General features: G+C 50.8%; 1 protein-coding gene across 1 annotated transcript; it reads left to right on the top strand.

The window, feature by feature from the left end:
- The first annotated feature begins 6,365 nt into the window (after positions 1–6,365).
- ALDH1B1 (aldehyde dehydrogenase 1 family member B1) lies at positions 6,366–8,522 on the top strand. The gene is given in 2 exon segments (XM_035016264.1): positions 6,366–6,853; positions 6,856–8,522. Coding segments are annotated over 2 exon segments (1,548 nt in total). The 5' UTR covers positions 6,366–6,369; the 3' UTR covers positions 7,920–8,522.
- The last annotated feature ends 7,275 nt before the right edge of the window (positions 8,523–15,797 follow it).

Genomic DNA, 15,797 nt, shown 5'->3' with positions numbered 1-15,797 from the left:
TATATTATCACAAACTTGATGGCTTAACACAACACAAACTTAGTATCTTGCAGTTCTGTGGGCTCTGAAATGGTTGTCACTGGGCTGAAATCGAGGTGTTGGCAGAGCTGTGTTCCTTCTGGAGTCACTGAGGGAAAAGTGTTCCCTTGCCTTTTCCAGCTGCTTGCATTCTTTGGCTTCTGGCTGCATGACTCCACCCTCCGCCTCTATCATGTGTCCTCTGAGGCTGACATCCCTGTCCTTCTTTGGTAAGGACCCCTGAGATTACATTGCACTCCCCCCACCCATCTCATCCGGGATAATCTCCCTGCCTCAAGATCTGTAACTCCAGATGTCCTGCGCCGCCCCATGCTCTGCTTCCAAGTCGGTGTGATTCGTGTGCTTGTGCACGAGCCGGCATCTAGCCTGAACTCAGGCCACGCACCTCCTGCGTGTCCTTGGCAAGTCCCTCTCCCTTTCTGGCTCTCAGCTGACTCACCTATAAACTGAGGCACAGAGGGAGGGAAAGGGAAAGGAAGCCAGGCAGGTGGGAGGGAAACGGAGTTTGTGGTCAGTACTCAGGGTTGGTTTGACAACGTTCTGACTTTGGTCCTGTTCCCACAGTGTAAACGTCACAGAGTGTAGAGGCTCACTCCGGAGAAAAGGAGGGGGGAAAGGGTATATTTGGGTTTGCTTTTACATGCATTGTTATTTTTAAATTTTCATTCCCCGAACTCCCTCACTATCTTGACCCAGTTTCCATCTCCAGTTCAAAGGCAGAGAGCGGAGGCACCTGTTGTGCTCAGTGTAGAATAAAAGCCCAGTGCCGCTTGCGTGGCTTTTGCTTTGGAATCTGTCTGATCCGTTCATTGTCTCAGAGGCAGGAATCTTCTCTAGGAACTTCCTAGACATATAAGGCTCCAAAACGCCAGAGGATAGAAATAGCCTCTCTTCCCCTACCAGCCAGTGTAAACACATCCCTGGGTGACATTCCTTGCTGACAATGACCTGGCTATGGCTTGTGTTATCTCACGATTTCCCCTTCAATCCTTTTAGTCCAAACACACAGTGGCTCCAGGCCCGACATCCATTCTAGAGGCCTGGATCTTTTTTGCCAATTTAAAAGCTGAATCCAAAACATTCCTGAACAGTTGTCAACTCTCTGCAAAAATAATGAATGCATTTTACCCTGAACCGCTGCCTATTTGTGCTTCTCTTCAAACTGTAAATGTCAAGCATTGTGGAAGGTTTTTACTTTCTAATTTTGGGATGCTTTTACAAATGCCTTGCGATGGGATTACTTTGGTGAGTTCTGATGACAGCCACAGCTTGTGAAATGTCAAGGGTGGGCATGCCGAATGGAATCTAGATAGAGACAAAGCATTCGCTGGATTAGTCCCTTTCTGAGAACCATCCATGGTAGAGTCATAGAATCCCCAAAGACTACTTAGGTCGGTCCTCCCCACATATAGCTGCATGTCTGGAGAATGTAGAGAACTTAAAAAAATTCCTGGGTCTCAACCAACATCTAAAAATTTAGAATCTCTGAAGGTAAGACCCAGAGAGGTTGTGGGGTTTGTTTTTATATATATATATATACTTTTATAAAAGTGTGGGGTTTGTTAGTATATATATATATATATATATATACATACTTTTCAGGCAGTTCTGATGCACATCTATGTCTGGAAGCCCCTTGTCTTATTCAGTCCTTTTTTTGGTACTCCCCTCTACAGGATTTTGCCAAATGGTTGTCTATCCCTTCTTGTACTCCTCTAGGGATGGGGGACTCACTGCCTTTCAGAGCAGCCCCTCTATCCTTCCTTAGCCAGCTCTGCTTTGTCAGGAAGTTCTTTCTCTGCCCCCTGTAACTTCCCCTGGACTCCACAGATGCCTGTCTTTGTCCTTTGGAAATTTGGAGGGCACAAACTTGTCCCAAGAGTGGACACCCCAGTTCCTTCAGCTGTTCCTCCCAGGACACAGCCTTCAACCTCTCCCTACAGGGCTACTTCCTGTCTGCCACTGGCCTCTCACACCTGCCACAGCTTTCCAAGGGGTCGTGAAAACTGATACTCCTTTTGTCGTGGACTCACTGCTTCTACCAATGAGGCTGTTAATAATTGACTGAATAAGTATTAAGTCAGTCCATCACGGAGTGCCAAGTGCCCAAGGGGTGCTAGGTTGGCCATGTGCTGTGGGAGAGGCAGAAGGGACTTTGCAAGGGACTACACGGTTGTGGGGGGAGCCAGAGGAAAACATGAACATAGCCGTGGCAAGACACGAAACGCACTGCTTTTAGTGGACAACTCTATTTTGCGGCAAGGACTGTAAACATCCTAAGGACGACATGGTCACAACAGATTCCAAAGAGATGTAGCTTAAGGAAACAACAATGTCCATCAGCCAGGTTCAAGCAGGAAAACGTGAACACTAAAAAATGTGCAGAGGTAGGGATTTAATATGGAGAATTGCTGGAAGGGCTGGAGGGAGAAGCAGGACAGATTCCCAGCACAAGATGGACATGACCCATCAGTCTCCTTACTGTCTGAGGCCACCTCTGGAGCTAGTTAGCTGCAGACACACCCCTGCAGCCATGATTCAAAAAGCAGGTGGTCAGAGCGTAGCGGTGGCAGCCCCAGCTGCCACCCCATTTCCAGGAAGCTAGAGAAGGGATGAGGAACAGGAATGCAGGAAATCCTCACAACCCACCATCCTGTCAGTGATGCCCCCAAAGGGGCACGACAATACCCTCCGCCCTCCACATCTGACAGGGGTACTGCTAATCAGAAGCACCTAGTTCACTCCAGAGCTCTAGCTGCAAACAAGGTGGGAAACAGCTCTTAACTTCCCATGGCCTCCAAGCAGAAGGAAGGTGCAGTGGAGGCGGGGTGAGTCGGAGATGTGTGGTTAGCATGCTTTATGGCAATGAAATGGACACAATCTAAATGTACACCCACGGTCTACCCTACCACTTCGGAGAGGATGATGTTGCCTTTTAATCAACATGACATGAGAAAAGGTTCATAATAAATCACTAAGTTAAAAAAAAAAAAAAAGAAAGAAAAAGAAAGCAGGCAGCAAAATAGAGGTCACCATATAATTTCTTTTTGATTAAATGAATTTTTGAAAAATACGAAGTTAAAAATACCGGCAAGATAAATGACAACTTTTGGGTGAAAGGAGTGAAGGTATTTTTTTTCCCTAAAGGTCAAAAGTATAATTTCATAATGATGTAAGGTCAATACATATGTCATAAAATCATAAATATGTATGTACCTGATACATGAAGCAAAGACTGATGGAATTAAAAGAAGAAGTAGATCCACAATCGTCACAGATTTTAACATTTTTCTCAGAAATTGACAGAAAAACTGGATTGAAGGTATTTGAAAAATTCTTGCAACCTTTTCCGTGTTTTCCAAGCTTCCTACGTTGTGCATATATTCTTTTTGTCCTAGGACAAAAAAACCGCATTTTTAAAAAAATCACACAAAATCTTAAAGGTGCAGGGGAGGGGGCGGGGCGCGAAGAGCAGCGAAGGTGGAAGACAGAGAGAGGGGAAGCACAGAGGGGTCAAGGAGAGGCTCCAGGATGAGGACCTAACAAGGTGCAGCTTATGGAGAAGTGCAAACTAACTGGAGCGCTAACTCTGTGACCCGGGGAAGGCCTGCCCCATTCTGGGTCTTTGTTTCCGCTCCCAAACGAGCGCCTTAGGACCGCAGCTTGAGCGGCGGAGCAAAAAAGGCGCCCCGGCGTGCCGGGAGATCCGGGGCCCGGGGGAGCGGGGTGGCTGGGACCCGGGCAGCGCGGGCGGGGGGGCACTGCTCCCCACCCCCAGCTCCGACGCGCCCGCGCCTGGGGGGAGGAGCGGCCTTGGCCTCGGGCCGCAGATAGGCGACGCCCAGGACGCAGGCGGAGCCTCTCGGCGGCTGAGCCGCTGCGCGGAGGCGGGACCTGCGGCGAGCCAGCGGCGGGAGGCTGGGCTAGAGCTGCGAGAGCCTGAAGCTGCGCCGGAGCTCGAGCCCGCCGCAGGTAATTAGCGCCCTTCTCCCTCGGCCCCCAGGCAGGCCGCGGCTCCCCTCCCTGCGATGGAGGCTACCTCTCTGGGTCTCCGCTTTCCCATCTGGGGACTGGCCCTTCAGCCGGGCGTGCGCTGTGGGACCCTCTCCAGGCTAACAGCCTTGCGCCTGCACCCGGGTGCCTGGGTGATTCCTGTTGGGCTCAGAGGACGCAGACCCCCCTGAAACCTTACCTTCTTAGCTCGACCTCATCGCCCCTGCCCATCCAGCCCACTCCAGCAGAGAGCCCCTCACTGTAGCTGAGAGGCCAAGACACGTGTCACCTCCCTGCAGAAAGGGTGAGGTTGGTGCCATTCATACTGGATGATTCCGAAGGTCCGGTTCTTGGCACAGTGGACACTAATACTGGGATCCATAAGAAATTGCCCATGGCGCCTGGGTGGCTCAGTCGTTAAGCGTCTGCCTTCGGCTCAGGTCATGATCCCAGGGTCCTGAGATCGAATCCCACATCCGGCTCCCCGCTCCGCGGGAGGCCTGCTTCTCCCTCTCCCACTCCCCCTGCTTGTGTTCCCTCTCTAGCTATCTCTCTCTCTGTCATATAAATAAATAAAATCTTAAAAAAAAAAAAAAAAGAAATTGCCCATGGTCAGGAGAAAACTCAAAGCTAGAGCTAGGGCTATGGGAATCCGGGTTGAGGCTCTTATTTTTACTTGCTGTGTGTCCTCTGTGAGCCCACAGACCTCTCTGATTCCCAGCCTTCTTCCAGAATGGGGGTCATGATCATCTACCCCAGGGGTTACTGGGAATCTCCGTGACTTAACTGCTAAGAAAATGGCCTGCAAACTGTAAAGTGTGGTGTGCTGTGATCTTACAAATACAAGTGAAGGCTCCAAGCACAGACCCCTTTTAAGCCCCTAGAAGAGGAACAGCCTTGGCTAAGCATGAAAGATTTGCCAGCCTTGGTCTATGACTATCTCTCTCACCTGTTTAGCCCCTCCATCCCCCACCTCTCCATGGATTGGTTACCCCCACTTAACCTCCCCTGGGATCCCTCCCTCCTCAGATCCAGGCCTTTGGACCCAAAGCTGCTTCTGTCCCAGCATGGGACAGAGCTCTGAGCAGAATGGAAACTGAGTGCACCCCTGACAGGTCTGCTGGCTCAACTACCCTCCAAGGTAGGGTTTTCTTGGGCAGCACTGATTTGTATGAAGCTGGGGGACCTGGCTGGGGCTTTGCTTTCCAGGATGCCCAGTGGCAGAGGGTGGGGGGTGGAGAAGCCAGGTGCAATTCCTTTTGGCTTCTGGGTGGGTCAAGACTCAAGTGAGACAGAAAAGATGGAGGGATTGATGTCCTGGCTGAAGAGTAAGAGTTTCAATGAATCTAGGAATTTAAGACATCATTTACATTTCATTGAATACATTTTATATACTGTTTAAATTTTATAATTGTTGTTTTAATAAAGTCTGCACTGTTTCAGAGTCGTAGGGAAGAATAAACAGGCCCTTCTTTCCAGTGGCTTCCAGACTTGCTGCGCTCCTGGGACGCTGAAACCTATGTCCCCGGGGGCCGGGCTAGGCTGGTTTCTGAGGGCGAGCCAGTTCTGATGGGCTGGGCGGACGGTCTCCAGGCTTTTAAGTGCATGGCCCCATTCAGTGTAACCCCATGAGGCCTTTCACATAAGAGGAAACTGAGGCACAGAGGGGAAGTGAAGCAAACCCTTGTCTCAGAGACAACTCTGTCTCTCAGTCCCTTTGGTTTCTACTCCATTGTGAGGTCAAATTGTGAACAGTGTTTGTGGAAGTTTTGATGTATGTCACTGAATACAACCGAATAACTCTGTAGCAGGCATACTTCGGGGCATCAGGAACACAGCAATGAACGAACCAGAAAAAAAAAAATGCCTGCCGTCTCAGAGTGGATGTTTAATTGGGGAGAGGCAGACAAGAAACAAATACGTGTGTAAATATACTCTCTGGTGTGTCAGATGGGGAGAAATAAAGCACAGGAATGGGGGACAGTATGCTGGCAGTGAGAAAAGTTGCAGTCCTGTAATTTTTTTAAAGGGCAGTCAGGGAAGGCCTTGCTGAGCAGGTGACATTTGATCCAAGACCCAGAAGAGGTGAGGGAGTGAGCTGGAGGGTAGATGGGACATGAGGGAGTTGGAACCAGAGAGTTCTTTAGGGCCATTGCCCCGTACCCCCAGCCCTGACGCACCCACGCCTTTGTACTGCTTACAATCCACATTGTTAGAGGTGGCACCCCTTTACGCTAGCATCTTGGAATGTCTGAGCTGGCGGGCCTTTGGGGGACCACTTGGCCCGCTCTCACCTGTTCACTCTGGTTCCTCCTGTCCCCCTCCAGAGTTGTAAACATGCTGCGCTTCCTGGTGCCCCGGTTGCTTTGCCTCCATGGCAGGACCGCCCCGTACTCTTCTGCAGCGGCCCTTCCGAACCCCATCCTGAACCCAGACATCCGCTACAACCAGCTGTTCATCAACAATGAGTGGCAAGATGCAGCCAGTAAGAAGACCTTCCCGACAGTCAACCCCGCCACAGGAGAGGTCATTGGCCATGTGGCTGAGGGGGACCGGGCTGACATGGATCTGGCAGTGAAAGCAGCCCGCGAGGCCTTCCGCCTGGGGTCTACATGGCGCCGGATGGATGCCTCAGACCGCGGCCGCCTGCTGAACCGCCTGGCCAACCTGGTGGAGCGGGATCGTGTCTACCTGGCCTCCCTGGAGACTTTGGACAATGGGAAGCCTTTCCCGGAGTCTTATGCCTTGGACCTGGATGAGGTCATCAAAGTATACCGGTACTTTGCTGGCTGGGCTGACAAGTGGCACGGCAAGACCATCCCATGGATGGCGAGCATTTCTGCTTCACCCGCCATGAGCCTCTTGGCGTCTGCGGCCAGGTAATCCCATGGAACTTCCTCTTGGTCATGAAGGGCTGGAAGCTCGCCCCAGCGCTGACCACCGGCAACACTGTGGTCATGAAGGTGGCAGAGCAGACCCCCCTGTCTGCCTTGTACTTGGCCTCCCTCATCAAAGAGGCGGGCTTTCCCCCGGGGGTGGTGAACATCATCACTGGGTATGGCCCCACAGCGGGCGCAGCCATCGCCCAGCACATGGATGTCGACAAAGTTGCCTTCACCGGCTCTACTGAGGTGGGCCACCTGATCCAGAAGGCGGCCGGCGATTCCAACCTGAAGAGAGTCACCTTGGAGCTGGGTGGGAAGAGCCCCAGCATCGTGCTGGCCAATGCGGACATGGACCACGCCGTGGAGCAGTGCCACGAAGCGCTGTTCTTTAACATGGGCCAGCGCTGCTGTGTGGGCTCCCGGACCTTTGTCGAAGGATCCATCTATGACGAGTTTCCTGAGAGAACCGTGGAGAAGGCTAAGCAGAGAAGGGTCGGGAACCCCTTTGAGCTGGACACCCAGCAAGGGCCCCAGGTGGACAAAGAGCAGTTTGAATGAATCCTGAGCTACATCCGGCTTGGCCAGAAGGAGGGGGCAAAACTTCTCTGCGGCGGGGAGCGTTTTGGGGAGCGCGGTTTCTTCATCAAGCCCACGGTCTTTGGTGGCATGCAGGATGACATGAGGATTGCCGGAGAGATCTTCGGGCCTGTGCAGCCCTTATTTAAATTCAAGAAGATGGAGGAGGTGATCGAGAGGGCCAACAACACCAGGTATGTCTTGGCTGCTGCCGTGTTCACCCGGGACCTGGACAAGGCCATGTACTTCACGCAGGTGCTCCAGGCCGGCACAGTGTGGGTAAACACCTACAACATTGTCACCTGCCACACGCCCCTTGGAGGGTTTAAGGAATCTGGCAATGGGAGGGAGCTGGGGGAGGATGGGCTTAAGGCCTACACGGAGGTGAAGACCGTTACCATCAAGATTCCTCAGAAGAACTCGTAAGAATGGCTGCCACAGGGACCCACCTCCAGTCCAGAGTTTCCATAATCACCTAGACCATGGTTGCCAAATAGTTTTTTAGCCTCGGACCCTACTTTATTTGTTCCAAATGAACTCTTAGAGGGAAGCTCAGCAAATAAAGCAATTAAAATGAGAACTGCTCTTGTTAAAGCAGGACTGGGGACTGGACTCAAAAGTCCTATCCACCTGTGCCTCGGCCCCAGCCCCCTTGGTGGCCCTGAGTTACTTCCATGAAATCTTGGGAGTCTCTGGAAAATAGATTAAAAACCACTGATCTGGACAGTGGCTTTTAGTTCTTTCTTCTGATCTGAGGACTTCCCCATGTATTAATCTAATGGCTTAGTAGATGGACTCAGTTCAGACATAGGATCGGGAGGCATCAGGAGTTTCAAACTAGGTGGATGCCAGATCTTGGCCCCATTCTTCAATGACTTAACCCCAAAATCAAGGATGCTTCTCCTTTTTTAAGTACCAGTTGCCAGCTGTTTTGCTTGCTTACCCTGCATTTTGCTACTGATTATCATTACTTTGAGGGAAAAAGTGGGCAAAGAATGCATTTATCTTTTTTTTAATTATTTATTTATTTATTTGAGAGAGAGAGAGAGAGAGAAACAGCATGAGAGGGGATAGGGTCAGAGGGAGAAGCAGGCTCCCCGCTGAGCCGGGAGCCTGATGTGGGACTCGATTCCAGGACTCCGGGATCATGACCTGAGCCGAAGGCAGTCGCTTAACCAACTGAGCCACCCAGGCGCCCAAAGAATGCATTTATATAACCACTCCTTTAAAATAAACTCAAACAACCCGAGTGTCCATTAGCTAGTGAGTGGGTAAATAAAATGTTTCCATGGAATATTCCCTGTGCTAGTCAGCCATAAAAAAGGAATGAAGTGCTGATACATGAGGCAACATGGATGAACCTTGAAACCTTAGGCTGAGTGAGAGAAGCCAGACATACATACAAGGCCACATATTGTATGATTCCGTTTATATGAAATGTCCAGAATAGGCAAATCCAGAGACAGAAAGTACATTGGCGGTTGCCAGGTGTTGGGGGAGGAGGGAATGAGGAGTAACTGCTAATGGGTATAGGATTTCTTTTGGGGAGGTTTCAAAGGGTTCTGAAATTGGATAGTAGTGATGATTGCACGACTTCGTGAATATACTGAAAAGTACTGAATTGCACAGTGATTCACATAAAAGGGTGAATTTTATGGTGTGAATTAATTTCAGTTAAAAATTAAATAAGAGATACCCATACATTATTTGACAGTCAATTTTTTTAATCAATATTCTCTTACAACTGAAAATTTTAGAGTCTTGGGGATGGAAGGGACCCAGGTAGTCATCTAGTCAGGTGCGAAAGTCCTCTCCCCAATATATTTCTAGTTGCATTTTTGTTTTCTCTCAGCTGGGTGACAAAGTGCAACTTTAAGGCCCACAGAGAAAAGCCTTGGTTCCTGCCTAGAGCAAGTCCATCTGAGTTCCCATTTCGGACCTTCCACACTGTCCCCCAGCCCCTACCCAAACACACCACCCCTCAAGCAGAGCCCAGCATCAGGGCCATTCTGACATGCTAGGGGTTTCCAGAATTTTATTTATTTGTTTTTATTTTTTAAAGATTTATTTGAGAGAAAGAGGGCACGTGTACTTGTTCATGTAAGCGGACTGGGGGGTGGGGCGTTGCAGGAGAGGTGGAGAGAGTGAAGCAGACTCCCTGCTGAGCACAGAGCCTGACACAGGCTGATCTCAGGACCCTGAGATCATGACCTGAGCCGAAATCAAGAGTTGGATGCTCACCCCACAGCTACCCAGATGCCCCAGTTTCCAGAATTTTAAACCTCAGAGTTCAGTGTATTCACTGTTAGTCTCCTGACTTCATTCCCCATCTGAAGGGAGTAAATCCAAGCCAGCCAGACCATGGTACAGAAATAAGGCTGATCCTTTCTCTTCTTGTCTTCCATCTTTCTAGACCATGTTGCTCACGAATTACCACACTTCTCGGTCCACTCAGTCTTGGGAATGCACAGCTTTGGTCATCTCTTTAATGTCCTGTTATCTCACCGAGGCATCAGGATGATTTTGTTCTGTGTCTTCAGGAGTGGACCCGAAACTGCTTCCTGAGGACTTGGGGTCTATTTGGGACCGTCATCTCCCCTTCCTAGGCCCTCCTTTTTGTACCATTAGTCTAAGCCTGGGGTGACCCTGGCTGTCCCCCAAAGGGCATCTTTTATCCCTTTCTCTTGGAGGCTCTTGGCACCTTTGCATAGTAGGCAAGTTTCTTCCCAACAGCCTGGGGAGGGGTGGAGGTGGGAGGGAGCGGGCAGCTGGGTGGGTGGGGTCTCTGACCACTGAGAAGCAACATCCCGGTGTATTCACAGCTCCACTCATCTGCTTCTCAGTACTTCTAAACCAAGAGAACCTTTTAAAGGCTCAGTGTGGGTGGGACTACAAAAAGACAATCGTCTAGGTCCCTCGCTTTGGTCCCTAAAATTCTGAGACCGATGAGTCAGACAGGTCAGATTCTTAGTCAGCTGAGCCTGGAGGCCCCTCTGTCCTCCTTCGTTGCTCTCACTGAGGGAGGTGTGAGCAGGAGGTTGACCTGGGACAAGCTTACACCAAGGGCTTACTCTGTGGAGCATGATCTCTGCCAGTTGTCTTTACATGCCACTGAAGCCTCATAATCCCATAAAGTAGGCAGTGGGGTGACCCTCTTTTTAGATGAGGAAGTCGAAGCTGAGAGGATTAGCACGCAGCCCATTTGGGCTCAGTTTTTCATATGCATACACGAGGGGCCAGCAAGGGGAGAGCATCTAATCACACTTCAAGAAGCCTCGAGAGCCCACAGCAGGACAAGCCCCTACACCCTGCTTCTCTGCTGGACCCACCAAGGCTTCTGATCAGATCCCGGATCCCAGGCCTTTTAAAAGAACTCTAGTTTGGGTTGGCTCTATTCTGGGTGTGAGCCTGACCTCTGGTGGCCACCTTGTTAGTTCATTTGCTCAAATTATTCACTGATTTAAAAAAAAAGACTCAGGGACGGGTTCTGGGCATGTTGTGGGGAAGCAGAATTGAATGAGGCAGGAGCTCCCTGCAGGGGCTCACAGGCTACCAGGGAGACCATTCCAGAAGAGGTGAAAAGTCTGAGAAGTAGAAGCACAGAGGCCATGAGATCACAGGAGGAAAGAAATAACGTTAAGCCCACACAATATTTATAAGGCACCTACAATATATATGATCTCATTTAATGTTTCTAACCTCCTTCATGGTACTTATGATTAGCATTCCACTCGCTAAATAAATGTGGAGGCCCAGAGGTGTTCAGCTTGGGAGTGGAGCTGGGATTCCAACTCAGGTCTCCTGACTTTTGGCTGCACCTGGCTGGGCCCGAGGGAGAGGCCCGGAGGCAGGGGCACAGGATCTGATGGGTGAGGAGGAGGAAACCAGAGACACAGGAAGTGTGTTCCTGGAAGAAGGGCCTGGGGTTTATGAGCAGGCGTGGAGGGTGTGAGGAATGGAGGGAGGAAGGGAGAAGCCTGCGAAGAAAGGCCCCGGAGGAGGCAGGGGCTGGGTTGTGAGGGGGCTGGCGGCCCTGCGAGGAAGTCCACGGGTTGTCTAGCAATCGGAAGCCATGAGGGCTTCCCAAGGAGAGTGAGAGGATTCTATTTGGGTTTTTTTTTTTAAGATTTTTATTTATTTATTAGAGAGAGAGAGAACACACACAAGCAGGGCAGGGAGGAGAAGCAGGGAGCCCGACACAGGGCTCGATCCCAGGACCTCAGGATCATGACCTGAGCCAAAGGCAGACCCTTAACCAGCTAAGCCACCCAGGCGCCCCCTTATTTTGGTTTGTAAGGCGGGTTATGCTTCAGTGGGAGGATGGGTTGAGGGGTCGACCTGGAGCTGGACACTATTGCCAAAGCCAACGTGATGCTGATCTGAGCCAGGTGTGAGGATCGGTGGTGGAGCCTGGCAGCCCAGAGGTGGGCTTCTGGGTGTGGTGACAGATTGCTGCAAGAGGAGTATGAAGTTAGGGCAACCCATGCTCCTGGCTGAAGACAAAGAGGCAGTCGTGCTAGCTCTGAAAGGGAACCCAGTTGGAGGAGCAGATTTGGGGAAGAGGTGGTGAGGTTATTTATTTATTCGTTTATTCAGTGAATAAATATTGAGTGCTGACCATGTGCTAAGAACTATTCCAGGTGCTGGGGACATGGCAGGGAACCAAACACAAGTCTTGCACATGCTCCCTGTTGGGGGAGGCTGACCACAAGTAAAATAAGGGAAGCATTTGGTCCATCAGGTGGATAAGGCTATTATGGAGAAAAGTCCCACTGGAAAGGAGAATCGGGAACATGGCTGTGGTGGGGTAGGAATTGTAGTTTTCAATAAGGTGCTCAGAGATGGTTTCACTGAAGAGATGATGGACTGAAAGAGGTATGGAAATGGCAGGTGCAAAGGCCCTGAGGCTGGAGCACATATGGGGTTTCAGGGAACACAAGGAGGCCAAGGAGCCGGAGTAGAGTGAGAAAGGGCTAGAGATGGAGATAGAGAGGTAGAGGGTCTGGGGTAGGGGCACATAGAGCTTTGAAGGTCAATTGGGGCCTTTACTGTGAATGATGAAGAAGCCACTGGGGGGTTTTGAACAGAGCAGTGATATGATCTGACATGTTTTAAAAGGATCACTGGAGGTGCTGTGTTGACCACAGATTGCAGGGAAAACAAGGAGAGCTTGATCCTGATAATGCCAACATCAAAGGTGAGTGGAGAATGAGAATTCTATAAGGACGCTAAGGAGAAGCAGCTGAGAAGGACGAAGACCTGAGAGGGAGGAGTCAAGAAGCCAAGGCAGGCAGAAGTTTGCAAAGGAAGGAGCCATCGGCAGAGTCAAGTGCTTCCAAGAAGTCAGGTAAGAGGACTGAGAAGTGTCCCCTGGCTGAAGCCATGGGTCCCTGGAAACTTGGTAAGGGCAGTTTGTGCAGATGGGTAGGGACGGAAGCCAGACCACCGTAGGTTGAGAGCACCACTTAATCCCCCCAAGCCCCGGGTCTGTATATTGATCCTAGAGTTGAGAGACCTTGGGAGGAAAGGAGGAAGGCACATTATGAGGAACTCGGAGAGCCTCTGGTCTCCCCACTCACTTAAGCAGAGGGGTGGACCAAGTAGCAGTCCAAGGCCACAGGGCTCTGTGGTGCGGGAGCACGGCCTGGAGTACAGGTCTCCTGGCCCCCAAGTGTACCAGCATAAGGTTACTGCCACCACAAATGAACCCCCAAGTTGAGGGGTCAACACAATAACCATTTATTTCTTGCTTAACCTTGGTTAAGCAATTAACCAGTGGTTAACCGATGGTTAATTTCTTGTAATAATCTGACGCAGATGTCTGGTTAACTGGCATCTGTCTTCCACGAGGAGATTCAGAAGCACGGGTTCCCTCCATCTTGTGACTCCTTAACCATTTTTGTTCTGCATTCCTTTAAGAAGCTACTGAAAGCTACTAGAAAAAACTGCACACGTGCCCATCCACACAAAATTTTGCACACTTTCAAGAGGCTCATAGGCCCCATGAATCTATCAACAGAATCCCTAGGGGTCCACAGACCCAGGTGAAAACCCCTGTGTGGGTCCTTAGAGACCTCCCTGTCAGTTGGTAGGTGGGGACGAGAGTGTGAAATAGGCCCACCTACTTTTTAAAAAATTTTTTAGAAAGAGAGTGTGTAAGCACCAGGTGAAGAGCAGAGAGACAGGGAGAAAGAGAAGCTCAAGCAGACTCCCCGCTGAGTGAGGAACCCGCCATGGGGCTCGATCTCATGACCCTGAGACCATGACCTGAGCCGAAATCAAGAGCCGGATGCTTAGCCGACCGAGCCACCCAGGCGCCCCCCACCTACTTCTATAAAGCTCTGGCTTCCATTCAGTTCACTGGCCAAAATGACCTGACCCAGCCGATGGTGCCAGGGGAGGCTGGGAGATGTAGTTACGGGGACAGTGACACTGTGGGGAGGTCCGCTGTGGTCAGCGGACAGCTCGGCCCAGCTCTGACACGGTGTGCCCAACGATTACAGTGCTTCTCACAGAGATATTTTTAGGGTTTCATCCTCCCATGGACCATTTACTCCCTACCTTCCAACCATGCTCATGTTATTCTTTCCCCTCCAAGTTCTGCCCAATTTCTCAGAGCCCCGCTGAGGGTCCGTCTCCTCCAGGATGCTGTCTCTGGCCCCTTTGAGCTCATAATGCCCACCCTTCATTTAGTCTTGTTCTGTGACAGCTTCTTTCTGTTAGCATATAATGAAATGGGTCTGATTTTTTTTTTTTTTTTTAAGATTTTATTTCAGACAGAGTTAGCGAGAGAGAGCGTGAGCAGGGAGGAGAGGGAGAAGCAGGCTCTCCACTGAGCAGGGAGCCCGACCTGGGGCTCGATCCCAGGACCCTGAGATCATGACCTGAGTTGAAGGCAGACGCTTAACCGCTTAACTGACTGAACCACTCAGGTGCCCTGGGTCTGATTTTATGTCCCACTGGATTGCGTCTTCCACAGACCCCCAGCGTGTCTGCTCCGTCGTCCTGTGCTCCTGCCACACAGCCCTCAGCATCCCTTCCAGGGTGGCCAGTGCATGTCCACTTATTCACGGCAGACTCAGGACTGCAGGGCTGATGAGGAAATGCAGGCTCTGAGAGTAGAGGAAGTGGCCCGGACTCCGGACTGTGGCGCAGCTTGACCTTGGCTCCGAGTCTTCAACTCCAAAGCTGAGGCCCATTCTGCCCCGGGGACGACGCGGTACCTCTGGCAGCACAGAGACAGGTCCTGGCTTGATGCCACTGGCGGCTGTGGGGGCTGTGAGCAGCCACAGGCCCCTCAGCACGGAGCAGAGTTGGTGCTCTGCAGATGTGGGTGTGCGTGGGTTTATGAGCCGAGGTAAGAGAAGCTTCTTTGCACCCCCCCGGCCCCAACAATGATTTTTTCCTCTTCCCTCGATAGCCAACCAGGCCCCTAATATCATGGGGAGATTTAGGCACGAGAAAGACAGCAGAGTGAAAGGGGGCACAGCCTGTCGCCTGGCTGCATACACCCCTGAGCCCCTGGATGCAGTCGTGGCTGAACTGAGGTAGCCCCACACTCCAGGGGACCGAGGCCAGTCCCACTCAGCCAAGTGTGGGCAGCCACTCTCTCTCCGCTTCTGCCCTGGCTGATGGGGGCTCCCACATTCTGAATTCATTATTCAGCTGCAGACACCAAGCCACTTTAGCTTTCTTAATTAATTAAAATATCACACAAGAATCATTCTCTGATTTAACATTCAGGAGGCCCTGGCAAAGGCTGGGAACGAGGAAATTCATTAGAGGGGACAGTTCACTCTCGACTGATTTGTGCATTCTTATTAATTTTTCCTGTGTCATCCAGCCCTGGGGGAGAGGGGAGGGCAATGTTTTTTCAAGATATAGGGTTAATTTTACCACAAAATCTGAAGGAAAAAAATCCATTTTGACTAAAAATCAGACTTTTTTGGGAAAGGGGTACATTTGGGATTGAACACTGGCTTTCAAATGATCTCCTTTAAGGCCAGTTATAACTCAGTTGACAACAGAAGACTGAGATTCAGGCTGCTCACCCCCTGCAGCATCAGGTCTAACCTCCTCTGATGGCATTTAGGGGTGTGGCCTAAAACCGCTCTCCCCCACCCACCACTACAGCTCCTGGCAACCACCACAGGTCATGACTCCCCTTCACAAGCTACCCTGCACCTCTCCTTCCCTGCTCCTTTCGCATGCTGTTTCCCTAGCCCAGAATCCCCCCTACCCACTCCAATCCCCAGTTCAGATGCCTCCTCTTCCAGGAAGTCTTCTCAGATTTCCCCCTGCTCT

The sequence above is a fragment of the Mirounga leonina genome, unplaced genomic scaffold, assembly GCF_011800145.1.
Source record: "Mirounga leonina isolate KUSES-001 unplaced genomic scaffold, KU_Mleo_1.0 Mir_170, whole genome shotgun sequence".
NCBI lineage: Eukaryota > Metazoa > Chordata > Mammalia > Carnivora > Phocidae > Mirounga > Mirounga leonina.
This window is presented reverse-complemented; position numbering and strand designations above follow the sequence as displayed.